At 38.8% G+C, this 15,177-nt stretch overlaps 1 protein-coding gene across 1 annotated transcript in view; it reads right to left on the bottom strand.

Annotated features, from left to right (window-relative positions):
* The window catches only part of LOC119416665 (metabotropic glutamate receptor 4-like), a 186,047-nt gene extending 171,222 nt beyond the window's left edge, over positions 1-14,825 (bottom strand). Inside the window, exon 1 of the mRNA XM_037683850.1 lies at positions 14,292-14,825. Coding sequence (XP_037539778.1) covers positions 14,292-14,825 — 534 coding nt within the window. The remainder of the gene's footprint in view (positions 1-14,291) is intronic.
* Between the last annotated feature and the right edge of the window lie 352 nt (positions 14,826-15,177).

Here is a 15,177-nt window from a genome sequence, read left to right as displayed (position 1 = left end):
CACTTTCTGAATTTGACAATTTTGCAAAAAATGTTCATGATTTTCTCATTTTTTTAATACATTATAGATTTATTCAATTTACTTGCAAACTAAATTTTATTAAATTGCATTGCACCAAAAACAGCCAAATCAATGAAAAAGACCAAACACTGATGCACGTCACCCATAGCCTTTCATGCCAGAGTTTTAGATAAAATGATTTCAGAATGAGAAATGAGAGTTAAAAGTCCTTTTGATGAAACTTTGAAAACAATGTGTGCAACATCACATTATCTCAAGGTGTTGCGTAATCTTTTAGTGCTTGAATTATATGTTCTAATGACTCTTGGCTACTACCACATCATCTTTTAGAACATCTACAAAACTCAGAGTTTTAACCAGTTTTGTATTGGCCAAGGTTGATTAGCTGTGACAACCTACATGAATTGTATGAACTCCAAAAGTTCATTAGTTATAGATGTATACATCTCATTAATGTATAGATGTGGTTGTTCAAGGTTTAAGGTTCTTTATTGTCATTTGCATCATATGTGGTACATGAGGTGGAACTAAATTGTGTACACAGGGTCCCAGTTACATCCAACAACAACAGAAATATAAATTGTAAAAAGAAACAGTAATAAGGATCTAAGATATGAACTAAGAAATACAGTAAGCACTAATAGTGCAAAGCAATACGCCGAACAACAGCAGCACGAACATGAGTCTGTGTGAGCAGATGAGTACGAATGAATACAGCAGCATGGAATAATCAGCAGCATGAGATCAGCAGCATGGATAATCAGCAGCACATATCAACAATCAAAGGGGCATTACAGTGATTTTTTTTTAATGTGTCTACAATCAAATGAATATAGGTGCACTTGCACAGTTTTATAGAGGCAGGTAACAATAAGAGCAGTGTGCTGCCACGTCACACAGATACTAGTTTGAGTTTTTGAATGTTGCTGCCTCACCAGTTTTGACTCCACCCCCTCTATGGTTTTTGTGAGGATGCTGTAAGTGCATTGATTCTATATGTGCAGCAGTTTATAAAGCCTCAGTGATTTGATGTACAGAAGGTGCAGCACTTTAAGAATCATCCTGCCAGATTGTGTTACCAGTGTCTATGCCTTTTTGATTCATCATTGCTGCACCACTGCTCTTCATTTTCTCAGCTGATTTAACTGCTCCTTGTTGACAAAATTTCTCAAGTACCTGACCTCGTGCCATAAACAAATTGGATTGTCTATTTTCACTGCATAGTCCAAGACTTCATTTTGCACGACATCATCTGAGTGATTCTTCCACGTTCTTGCTGCGGTCAGAGCATCAACAGAAAATGGTGCTTTGTTTGTTGTGGAGATGATCAAACCGTCTAAATATGCATGAGACAATAATCTAACAGCCCCTTTTTGTTTGTCATCTGTAGGGGAAAATCCAGCTTTTTACAAACTGGGGCATGAAAACTGGAACATTCATAATGATTTTCCTTTTACATCACAGAGCTTCACAAAAAAAAATTATCACTTGACCCAGTTTGGATAAATTCAAAAACACAGTTTGAATGTTCTGATTTTTTTTATTTTATTTTCCACAGTTTATCTTAAGCTGCCTTTGTGTGACACAGCAGTGACTCACAGGAGGCTCTGCGTTGTCTCGTGTGCTGGAGGGCTGGATGAGGTCCGAGCTGCTTCGCCTGCAGGACGCCAAAAATTTGCCTTTCAGTTCCCGCTTCAGGGCGAGCTTCGGCTGCTGTCTGGCATTCAGCTGACAGAACAATTCTGTTTTACGATCTCGGGCTACTTTATGTTGGCTGTATGAAAATTTTATTATAACGATCTTTTCTTGCTCACGTGTTTTATGTTTATTTGTCAAGAAAATTTCACGGAAGCCGCCAAGCTTCCAGTTTGCTCATTTTTCAGCCAGCTGACACTGTCACGTTGACTACACAAGATAAAAATCTCTGCCCTGCAATCAATAAGTAAGCTGTCATGGTGCTATTGATTAGTCCAGATCCAAAACTGTTTGTGCCACTCGGGGATTCCTCACATCTATGTCCTCAAACCATTTTTTTTTTTTATTGTCTGGGTAAATTTTAAGCAGTGCAGCCTCACACGGCAGGACACTGATGGATTACCACGTTGATGGCAAATTATGCAGGTGAGATGGCTCCGAGCCTTTTATCTCACGCACTTTTCAAGAAAACTATTTGATGGCTGTGCTCTGCTATTGGTTTCCACTGTGAAGATGCAAGCTTTGTAAAGTTTAATAGACGAAGCGGGAGCAGAGACCCGGAGGTGCGTCTCCATGTAAGAAATTGGGTGATAGGGAGAAAGTGACAGCTCCTGCACAGATAACACAGGAAAACCCTGTTGGCATTCGTGTTGTGTTTTTGTTGTTGCTCTTGGCTTTTCGTTCAGAAAGAAATCGTATATTTTAAAATAATAAATATATTTCCTTTTTGCTTGCCAGCATTTCCCCGATTTGCCTGCCACAGTAGACTCTAGTTAAATGGCTGTAATTAAAGCGAGTGAAACTCAACCTTGAGACAAACGATGCACAGCAGCTTTGGTCACTGCACATGGAGGTTCAGCTTGTTTGCAGAGGAATTTGTAAAAAGCAAGAAAAGGGGAGAGGAAAAACTAGTTCTGGGCAGACTTAATTCCAAAACTGTTTGGGGAATTGACTTCTTGGTTCTGTGTGGGCGAAGTCAGTTGAGTTGGAACTAATCCGGAGGTAAAGAAGCTGCTCCTGTGTCGCTGAAGCACGGGAGATAGGGAACACCTGCAATCTGGGGTTCAGAAAGGCAGCTTCATGGATTCAATCTGCCCAATTGCAAAATGTCAAGTTAAGGGATACAAAGAAACATGAAGAGCCCACTGGTCTGTGAACGATGGGAAAAAATTGCTCACTTCTTGTTATTTCGCCACTTATCGATTTGCTTCCTTGTTTTGTTTGGTTGTTTTTTTTCTGATGGCTTGACTTTCTGAATGCAGGGATTTCAGTTGGTGAGATATGCTGAGCTCAGTTGGGTTTGAGGGGAATGGGCTGCAAGAATGAGCTAATGTAGCATATTATGCTTAAAATTATACCTAGAATAAGGTTTGAGTGAGAACAGACATAGTGGTTTTTTGTTTCTTTCCAGATCCGCCTCTCTTCAATTTCCGCCCCAGTCTAAAGTAACGAGGCTCTGTGAAGGTGAGAGCCAGCACCTCGGGGACTGTCCATGTGTGAGAGAGCACTAACAAGCAAGAGTGTACAGTGGCCTGTAGCCATGCCAGTGTTCCTGTTCCTTTGAGTCAGGGGATATCTGACCACACTGTAACTTCCATGAAAGCCATCTGAACTTGTGCCAATTATAAAAGCACTGAAAACAGAATCGGTATGAGACAAACTATCTGCAGATCGTAGGCTTAGATTATCATGTTACATTTCAAGGAAAATGAAAATTATTGTATACATTCAATGGCAAAAACTGATTAAAGGCCTAATATTCCTTGAAGGAACGCACATCACCTGATACAATTCATGCCAGATTTTTAAACTAACTAACTCTTTTGATAAGTGACAATAGTTTTAGCCCTTTTACTTTAATATTAAAGATATCATTATGCAAAGTCTCTGGTGATATTATCAAATTTCATAAGATAAGTTAGAACTTGGAGTGTACATTGTGAATTATTATTATTAGCCTTTATTTAATCAGGCAAACCCCTTTGAGATTACAGATCTATTTTGCAAGGGAGACCTGGGCCTGTTTGCGTTTCCTGTGGACCCGTGAATGACTCTCATCTACTACAGCATTCAAATTTATAGCAATATCTCTGACTCTGAGTTAAAATCCTTTTTGTTTTGTTAGATATTTAGCTGTGGTGGTCATGTGGTGGGTTGATTTCAAAGTTAGCCATTTAAAGATGGCTTTCATTAAAATGTGTCTGGGTGTTCATGAGATATTTTGCTAACAGGCAAACCTGGTTGACACCTAAATTTAATGTTAAAATGTTAATTAAAAAGGTAGCACAATGAGTACTGCTCAGCATATGTGTTGTAACTGACTCTTAGCGAGTAGAACACCAAACTTTAGCTCACCATCTGTAAAACTGACCGAATTAAAGCTGTTTTTGTTTTGGCTAATGTTTATTAGTTGATCTTGAATTGGGTTCACTCCAAAAGATAATCGGCTACAGATGTAAATCCAACAATCACTTGCTGAAAGTTTCACTAAATTCTAACAAGTGACATATTTTGCTAACAGAAATGAACAGTAAATGTCAAAGTTTTAAGCAGACCTTGCGAGATGTGGTAGTGCATGGAGTATATGTTTAAAGTGAATGTCAGCTATGACCCCATCAAACAGTAGCTAAATATATAAACGTCTAAGTTATATGCATGTTACATTTCCTATTGTTCAATTGGCTGTGGCAGCCATCTTGAATTATGTTTACTCCAAATGTTAATCATTGTAGATCATCATGGAATAAATACATTCTGAGAGTTTATTAAAATCTTTTCAGTGATTCCTGAGGTATTTTTGCTAACATAAGAGATATGGGCAAAAGCAATGTATCAATAGCCTTTTGTCTTTGGTGGCAGCTCATAATTAAGATCTGGTAAATACAGTGAAGGCGTTTTACTTCTCCATCAAACAGCAGCACAATATAAACAGTAGCTGTAGTGCAAAGTGTCACAGGAGTTGCTGTAAAAACTCAAAGTATGACTGACTTGAGGTTGCCTTCACACATGAGACTGAGTAGTACTAGTACTGTCTCCTGTTTCGCAGTGAATGACTTCAGCTCAGGCCATATCAAAAGTCATTAATGCCTGTTTAACACACACGCTGCTGTATTTTTAATCCAGGCTGACAGACAAAGAACGAGGTTGTTACATTTATTACTGGGTGAGTACATGGGCCATTAACAACTGAAAGTAAAAAGCATATGTGAGCACATTTTTTCACTGCCTCTAAAGCTTTCAGCGTATCTTTGATACTGAGAAGAGATCCAACACAGGAAATGCTTAGGACGCCATGCCTGAGGGCCGCCGCCATTGTTTCAGACTCTGCTTCAAAAACAGCAAACAGGCAACTGGTTAACCCTCCTTTTCATCCTTCTTAAATCATCCTGCTACCATTTTCTCACTCCTTTCTTTCAACGACCTGCATTTCCAGCATCTCTTTTGTTCAAGTCTTGCCAGCTGACTTGTGCTGCTTGTACCTCATTTTAAAAAGCTGCTGGGGTGGAAGTTGCCCAGGCTACCTCTCTTTTCATCTGAAATCTTATGATTGTCTCAGCAAGTCAGCATCAACACCTGAAACACCGTGCACGCCTCCTGCAGTTTCTTCACTGCTGCAGCAATAACCCTGCTCAAGCCAGTCCTCGGTAGCTGTTTTCAGTGATGGATAAGAGATACAATCAAAAGCCTGGGGCTTTAATTACGCTCCGTCTGTCTTGAGTGTCATAAGCAACCAACCACTAATTACCTCAAAGTGCTGATGCATTTTGCCTCTGCTTATGAGGCAGCATGAGAACCCAAGTGTTGCAAACAGACCAGGAGCTGGACCCACTGACGAGGGAATGCAGTGCAGAAGCTTTCAACCATGATCCCTTGGCATAGATTACGTAGCAGTATAGTAAAATATTCATGGCACACCATGAGGATGGAATCCTGGCTGTTCTGAAGTGCTGAGCAGACACTTCTCCCTCACACTAACTCTGAGAGGAGCTTAAGGTATAAGCCCGGACGTGAGGAGCTACAAAACAAATGGAAATGTTCCATTTCAAAACATTTCGTCCAAAAATGTGTTGATTGTAAAATATGGTGAAATAAGTGAACCGAACTACCGGTAAATAAAAGCAGAGTGTTAAAAAGGAATGCATGTTTCCTGTCGCCCATCCAGCCAAAGTTTTAGGTTGAGCTAGTTGCAGGATGTTGAAAGATGGAATTATGGTCAAACCTTAAAACTAACTACAGTATATTCAATCTCATGCAATATTTGAAGATCTCACACAATCTGCTAACACTTGCAATATGTGTTGGGAATGATTCTCAACTGCAACCACACCAAGTTTAACTCAACATCTGTAAAACTGACTTAGTTACAGTAATTGTTGTGTTTGCTGAAGTCGAACAACCAACCTAAATCATATGCTGTCTTCAAAGATGATCAGTTATAGATGTACTTCTAATCAATCATTTCTTTTCATTCATTCAACCTTTATTTAAACAGATAAATCACATTGAGCCTCAAAGACTCATTTACAAGTGAGACCTGTTTGGACAGACAAAAACAGTGGTTTAACTGGACACATGTAGGAGTTCTCTTAGTGTTTTTTTACAAAGTATATGCCCAGTGGTTCATGAGATATTTTGCTAACACACAGATGGGAATGCCTCCAATATTTACTGGAGCTTTAAATAAAGATTTAGTGTAATCTGCTAGCATTTGGAATATGAGCTGGGAATGATTCTTAGCTATAAATACACCAAATATTGCACAGGTGTCTTTAAAACATAGCAAATTGCATTTGCTGATGTCGAAAAGCTGTGGCGGCCATCTTGAGTGAAGTTGACTCCAAAAGTTTTTTAGATGTTGATGTAAATCCAGTGATATCTTTTTGAGACATTCAAACATATCTGTTTGATGTTACATGAAATAATTTGCTAAAAAATAAAAATAAATAAACAGAAAAGCACACATTCTCCTGCATTGGTTAGCAAACTAAATAAATAAATATATAAATGAATAAATCATTGGTTAACAGTAAAGTTTCTCTAGTTTTTCTTGTAACTCCACAGTCTTCATCATCATCGTGTTTTTGGAAAGCTACATTGTGTCTACTTATCTTCTAGATTTGTTCACAAAGGGTGCAGCTGTGTTACTTTGTGTGGTATATTGACTCTTCCTTGAGCTAATTCCATGATTACATTTCTTTTCCGCAATGTTTCTTGAAAACCGCAAAAAAAAAAGTTAGCCTAAATTTGTTCCCCAACCTTTCTTGAGTTTCTCAGTGTCCATTTGCACAGAGAGAGAGAATGAAAACCTGGCTAACTTAATAACCAAATCATGAAAACATCTCTCTAATTTGCATTAAACGAAGATATAATTTTAAAATATTCCATTGTTAGTAAAATTTTTAAAGGGAACAAAAGAACACAGTCAATATTGCTGTATTTTATTGAACTCATTTTATAAAGATTTACATTATCTAAAAAAAAATACAAAAATCATAAACAGCACTGTGAAAACTTCTATCATGTCAACCCAAATTCAGGACAAATAAAGTGAGAAAGAGCAAAATTTAACTTGTCAACAGGGAAAAAGCTCAACAAGGAATATAATGTTGCACCATATTTGGAAGAATAAACCTGCTTCATGCAATTTCAGCTACTGACCCTATGGAGTGCCATGATTTTTTCAAAATACGAAGCACTTTATTTCTTTCACCTTTGGCCTCTTCTAGGGCCCATGCAAATCACATGTCCATGGCGTCTTATTTCCCCATCAGTGTGATTCAGAAAAAAATGCTCTGCATGTCGAGTACACGACAGTACATAAGTTGATTAAAGGCTTTTTTGGGTGCCCTCCACGTTATCCAAAATGTTTGCTCAACACAGAAATATTGTAAAAATACAACGTGTTTTAATAAGATGACCATGTGAGAAGGTTTTGCTTGTGGTGTTCTAAAACAATCCTTTCTTCCATCCATCCAGTCATTATCTGCCACTGGAGTCAGGTTGCAGGGGCAGCAGCTTGAGGAGGGAGGTCCAGACGTCTCTTTCCACAGTCGCCTCTTTCAGATCTTCTGGAGTTAAGATGTTCCAGACCAATCTGCTGTCCATTTCATGACTCATTCTTCCCTAACTTGTGAACAAAACCCAGAGATATCTCAACTCCTCCACTTGAGGCACCAACTCACTTCCAGCATGTAAAGGGCAGTTTACTCTTGTCTGACTGAGAATCATGGCCTCAGATTTGGAGGTGCTCATCCTCATCCCAGCTGCTCCACATTCAGCTGCAAACCAGCTGGAGATCGCTGCATAATGACGCTAATAAGACCACATCATTTGCAAATAGCTGAGATGGAATCCTGAGGTTACCAAACTGGACTGCGTTAGCTCCCAAGCTGCACGAGAAATTCTGTTCATAAAAGTTATGAACAGAATCTGTGAAAACAAGCGGTGGAGCCTGACTGCGATTTTTTTTTTTCTAAAAATACTAATAAAAAAAAGCATTATCAGTCTTGCATCATGTATTGTGCATTGTGTTCACTTTGTTAGAACAGGAATGGTGTTTGCTGGAATTTGCATAAACAATTTTGTAAAAACAAAAGTAAAAGCTGGTGAAACTGTTGCCTGATATTATGTATTAATTCACAGTTCAGAGTTTTGCAGTGGATGGATTCAAAAGGTAATGCGATGTAGATCTGAAAACGTTTACTTTTGGAATCGGCCTTTTTTTGTTTAGTTTTTTGATGACTGCTACAATTTGTCAACTTTGGCAAACACAAGATGGCCATAACTCAGTTTTACAGATGTTGAGTTCCAGGGAGCTCGCAAAGCGTCTGAGAGCTCGAAGCACAAATTAATCCCTCACATGAGGTTGGCAGCTTTACCATGGCCAAAACTGCTGCCGGCATCTTCTTAATTTGTCGATATCCTAGGTATCCAACGATTCAAAAAAGCAGAAACCATGTTATCATAAATCCAATTTGGACATGCATTATCTATGATATGCCCAGCTGCGTGCGTTTGTCAGGACATGAGGGCTCTCCAGCACCCTGTCTCTTGGAGAAAAAAATTATCAATTGCATTGAGAGACCAGCTGACCAGATCCATAATAAATTTACAATCCGGAAGATGTGTAAAGAGAATCTCTGATGCACAGGACAAAGAGCAAAGGCAGGAGGAAGGCAGGAGTGGGAAGAACAGTGTCCATCTTGTTTTAAGGGCAAGTGAGAAAAAATAGTTAATCCAGTTCAAGAGCTTTTTTTATTTTTACCATTTACCCTTTATTTATACAGGTAATCTCATTGAGTCACGAGAACTCATTTTCAAGAGAGACCTGTTTGGTGAGCAGATGGGGTGTGTGTGGGGGGTGTGTGTGGGGGGTGGGGAGTGGAGGAAGGTGTGGGTGTTTCACCTTTTCCACCCACATTTTGATGTTGACGGTACTGGGAGTTGAACCTGTGACTTTCCCATCACAGGCCCATCTTCTAACCTCTACGCCACCACTCCCCCAATTGACATTGACTGCCTCCAAAATGGTTGAAACACTATTTTAAAAAAAAAAAAAAAAAAAAAAGAAGAAGAACTCAAATTTGATGTAGGAGCTGAGCATCATTCACAACACTCCTATCACTAATAGTTCATGAGTTCTAGTAATACCATGTCAAGAGGCAGCAGCTCTACCAACTGTGCCACCATGCCACGCATGCTGCCATGCAGAGTATATAAAATTTAAGGCAAAAAAGTAGGTGAAAGGAGGAGGTCCAAAAACAAAAATTCAAGATATGATTAGACAACTAACACAAAGAATCTCATCTACTGACAGATATGATCAATAGAGGAGGTGCATACAATCAGCAAAAATACCTGAAAGGAAGCAATGCCACAGGAAAACCTTTATAAAATGTAGCAGGAAGTAACAAAAATTAGAGCAAAGAACATGAAAATAAATATATATTTCTAAGTCACAGGACAAGAATCACACTATGGCAATTACTGGTATATGAAAGCCAAGATAATCTCAAACATCAGAAGAAAAAACACATGAAACTGAAAACCCCAAAATAAAATAAGATAAGACAAAACCTCACAGACCCTAACACACAATCTGTGTGGTTTCCTCTAGAGACTGTTTTCCCTGTGTCAGAAATCAAATAATATGTGTTTGCTGTCTCTTGACATTAGCTGTGTGTTGTACACCCATTTGTTGAAATGTTTCCTGCTTAGAGCAAAGTGTTTCTGGAGTAGGCTATTCCCCTCTCAGAAATTTGCCAAGTTGATCTCAAGGTCCTGTCAAGGGAGGGAAGATCCATTTAAGGCCTTTGTACGTCTAAATGGGTTGCTGCTTATGTTTCCAAGCATATTGTTTAATCTAAAACCTATCAGAATGTAGGATGCACAAAACTCACAGAGAACAGATTTTCTGCCGAAGACTACTACGTATAAGACGGTGCAGCTCCGTGCCCTTTACAGCAGAGGAATGGGAAAAAAGAAAAAAGCTAAATAATACTGTATGTTCTCCCCGCAGGATTTGGCACAGTTTACAACAGCATCCTGCCCAAACAGAGACGTGCCAATTAGCTGGTTGTGAAGATGTCTCGCAGGCCAGTGAATGGAAAGGCCATGCCCTGGTGTGTCATTTACCCCCTGTAAGAAGTTCTGCGAGCACTGGTAGCCTTGTTTTGAGGAAAACGTTGCATTAAAGGGTTGTTGAGCATAGCACAAGTTACATCCCATGGTTTCTCTGTCTCCTTGGATTTGGAGGTTTTGCTTTGAGGTGTGCCCTCTTCTTCTGATGAAGGCGACAATGATGGGGGACACTGCTTTTCAGCATTTTCTGACTACTAAAAAAAAAAAAATCCCTGGATGTCATGACTTTATTTGAGCAGAAAAAAAAATGCTCATTATAGATTAGTATGGAAACATCTCCTAACAAGGAAGTGAGTGCATAAAACATTTCTATTCAGACTAAGAAGATTTGACATGTGTCGTAGAATGAGCTATCTGACTCATGTTTGAAGTCAGACATCTTTCTTCTGTTCAACGAGGCAGTTCCTGAAATATATCACCAGTTTTCTTTCTTGCTCAGCGACGAGGATAATTAGACTCTGCGTTCCTGTGATAGCAAAGGTTGCTTGACAGGTCTGAGCGTGTCACTGGAAAAAGACTAACACAAATAGTTCATTCGGTAAAGACCAGCAGGAATTTGTGGGGGGTTATAGTATTTATTCCACCAGACTATTGACAAACCAGTAAATTTCTCCACACTGTATAGGTTAGATTCACCATACTGTCTTTTGTTGAGCTGTATCTCAGACCCTAGAAGTGCAGCAAAGTTGAATCAATGTCACAGCAGGTGATTTAGGCTTCATCTGATATTTGTCCCTTCTGAAAAATGAATCTTAGTAGACAGAGCAAAGTCTACATATTGTACTATTTGTTCTACCAGTAGAAACTTACACTGTGTTCTCTGCTTTCGGCTTCAAGCTAAAAGCTCAATGGATGAGATATTGAAAAGGAAAGCCTGTTCGGTGATTTTTGGAGCTCAAACACTGTCAACATGAATAAATGAAGGTCATCAATTTTTGATGGATGACGTTGGGATGTAGTACAGAAGCTGTATGCTTTCTCACATCTAAAAATTATGACCACATCCTATCCTTTATCTTTCACCTATAAAAACATTATGTGAGCCTTCAGCAGATAAAGAGAGCACAATGTTTTTGGTCATTGTTGTCTTTGTATTTAATCACACAACATCTTGTGCTTCATCAGTTATAAAGTTAGTTGTTAAATCTTGACTTTTATAGATTAGAGTTGTGCAGCGCTGGTCTGTGGATAATACAGTATCTCAATGCCAACAATGCAGTCTAGTAAGAATATGTTAGCAGAAAAAACAGATACAACAGGATTCAACACATCCCTTAAAAACAGTGCAGTGAGATAAATAAGTGTTGATTCAATATAATGAAAATTGATGCAGTTCAATACAAGAAAGTAAAGGAATGAGGTTATATTTAGTGAAATAAATTCATTACTGCTTATTAAAAAATAGCCTCATAAAAATGTTATGTTTTAGAATTACAATACTTGACTTGAACTACTTGAAAAAACGTGACTCACACTTATCACAACTTGTCCAGCGCCAGTCGTCCATAAAACTCTGCCAGTCTCTCAGAAGTGAGCAACAAAATGCGTTTTCTATATGACGCACATTTAAAACACGAGGTATCTTTCCCAAAAGGTATTTTATATTCGCTACAAAGGAAAAGTATGACCTCGTACTAACATCCACAAACTGCTGTAAACAAACAACAGTCTAATACTTGAAACATTATATCATTTTAACAATCATGTCAGTAAAATATTTTAGCTGTGGCGAGAGTTTAAAACCTGAAGGACTAAAATAATTCATCTGAACAGTGGACTGCTTTTTGATCAGTCACTTTCAGTCCTCACTGTACTCAACCAAACCTTTTCTTTGAGGTTAAACTTTAAGAATATTAGTTGAACTGTGTGATCAGTTATAAACAAACTTTTTTGTAACTACATCACTTGTGACGCTCAACACACTTTCAGACCGTGTATTGCAGTTTATACAGGCACAACACTCTCCTCCTCACAAACGGGGGTTGCTACTAAGAAATAGCTCTACACAGCCGAAATGGTCCTTTAAGACAAGTCATCTAAGAATTACTTTATTCACACATAAATTAAAATACATATTTCAAACTTATTTGCTTCTGTTCTAACAGATAAGTGGTGCTTATATGCACAAATGAACCCTATACAACATGGCCCATATTCGGATCATTGTGTTTTATACCACTTTTGTTTAGAATGGTCATTTGTAAAATGTTTTGTATCATATTTAAATTTGCACAAAGCATTTATGTTTAAATTATATTTTATTCTGAACAATTTGTAGTAACAAACTATTTGCTTTTGGCTGTTATTATTGGACAGAAGTAGATTTCAGCCAAATGTGTGATCTTCATTGCTTGGCCAAATATGTTGTTTGCCTAATCTGCTTTTTTTTTTTGTGGGTGTACTCACACCCCAAATCATCACATCCCCTTAATGACTGGGGTTTGCAGTAATGAACAAGTTTTCAGCCAACTCACAAAATGTGGATCTATACAAGCTTCTTGTTTGTTGATGAAGACTGAGTGATGCCTCTAGTCAGTTCAGGTGCTGAGCTGTGAAAATGGTGCAGTCATTCAGGGTGGTTGTACCACAACATCAAGGGCTACCTCTTAGTCTTTAGATGCCAGTCATCTGGTCCATGAACATACACCTGCTTTGGTCATGCTGTAACATGCAATAACTTCTCAGTTGCTTTTCCTTTTCTGCTAATTTCACTCACCATCATCATCATCACCTCTCATCTCATTTGTTGCTCTTTGTGCTCAGAAACACAACAACTATTACTTTCTTTCTAACATACTACTGGATCGTGGTAAGGATTATATTAAATCAGCAGTCTGAGCTGTAAACCGCTGGACTTGGAAGCTTTTATCAGAAGAGGATCTCTGGCTTGTTCTGTTGTAGAGGCCCCAAAATAAATGATAACATTTACTTATATCAGATCTTTTGTAAAATAAGCCTAGTGAGAGGCAACACTTCTGATATTGTGTGATGTGCATCAGACACCACCCTGAGAGCTGTAGCTGATAAGAATCAGAAGTTCCCAGGAAGTTTCATAGGAAATGTATGTGGGTAATTTTTGATCCACTTGCAAAAAAAGCAAGGTAGTAATACAAAATAATAAGCAGATGCCTGTAGAAACAAACCTGCTTGAGGACTCTTTAGCAAATATAAAATATTGTGGGTATTATTTGAACAAATGCATAAACTGTTGAATAAAATTACAACTGTTCTACTGATCCAAAACTACCTCATGCACACAAATGAATCAATAAAAAAATGGCTAATGTTTAAATCTCCAATATATGTGTATAGTTCAGTCCTTGGAGAATTAAGTAAATTCATAAAGACCTCACTGTTGATAAAAGGTATATTGTTCCTGCATGTAAGAAAAATGTTAGAGTATACAGCACTGCCTTTGAGCTTTTGGCCTGCCTGAAGAAAAGAGTATTTTGACACATTCTTCATGCTCATTAGTTTAAATGCACTTCAGCTTGACAGTGAAGTGTCGGTATTAAAATAGTCTTGTAATATATTTTTACCCATGAACCCAGCACAGCAATGAATCTCATTTTTTGAACACTACACTCAACAGTAGTCCAGAGATCATAGAACCATGCATGGCTTCCTTAAATTAATTAGATGAGGGCTAGATTGAGACTCTCGGGCAAATCATTGTCATTAGTGAAGTGAATTATGGTGTCATGACAGGCATATAGCTTTCTAGACAGGGTGGAATAAATGTCAGAAACTAAGACAACTGAAAAAATGTTTGGGTTTTTTTGTCTTACAAAAATAACATGATAAAGAGCATTTCATTAAAAATCCTCTACCTGAAGCATGTCTGTGCTGATTTTCATTGAAGATAGCTTGTTGTATATTTTAGCAGCAAATGCAGTTTTAGACACAAGAAAAAGTAAGAAAATTGCATAACTGACCTTAAAAAGACGCAAAATGTTGGCCACCATGATTGACACGGAGCTGGAGGAGGCGCCGATCACCCCCACCACCCGCTCTGGCTTCGTGATGATAGGCGGTCCTCCACTGAGACACTTGACATCAGTTGAGTCTTTCTCAATCAGCGCCTGAACAAATGTCAGCGACTGCTCCAGAGCATGGGTGTCCCGGGAGCAGGTGTCCAAAATGCGGGCCCCCAGTGTGATATTGGGCAGCAGCTCATTGTCGTTATTTATACGATCCAGGGCAAATAGCATGGCCTCCAGCCTGTGGATCCCTTTCTCCTTCTTTAGCTCTCCGCAGGCTTTTCCATCGTTCCCCCTCGCATGCACAGGGAAAAGTCCACCCAGAGATATGTCCCCATCAATACGTATTGAGTTGAGGTGCGTGTGGCCTGGCATTTTGGGTTTGGCTGCCAGGGTGATCATGAAATAACTAGCCAGCAGCAACAGCCAGCAGAAAACATCTTTGTGACGGCCATTCCACAGTCTCTTAAAGCCTCCGCGCAGTGTCATGATGAAGGGCTAAATCCACATTCAAATACAAATTCAAGTCTTTTGAAAATGAAAGAGGTGTGCGCACATAAATCCACACACACACATGCAAACGTCCCGGAGGCTAGCTGCAATGCTTTTCAGATGTCTTCAGAAGTCTCTTCTCATGATTTCTAGCTCTGGCTCAAAGTCAGTAGCACTAATTACGCTTCCTCGCTGTGTTTATCTCATTCCGCTTCTTCTTCTTTGTGTTTTATCCCTCTCCTACACCTGAGAGTGGGGGATACATGCAGTAACTAAACAGAGCAGAGTGTGCCGAAGCAACGTCCACAGAGAATGCTTTCATAAGGCAAGAACAAAGTTGGGAAGCTTG

This window comes from Nematolebias whitei, chromosome 11 (assembly GCF_014905685.2).
Source record: "Nematolebias whitei isolate Nwh7 chromosome 11, NemWhi1, whole genome shotgun sequence".
In the NCBI taxonomy this organism is placed as follows: Eukaryota; Metazoa; Chordata; class Actinopteri; order Cyprinodontiformes; family Rivulidae; genus Nematolebias; species Nematolebias whitei.
The sequence above is the reverse complement of the archived record's forward strand: the minus strand, read 5'-3'. Positions and strand labels throughout refer to the sequence as shown.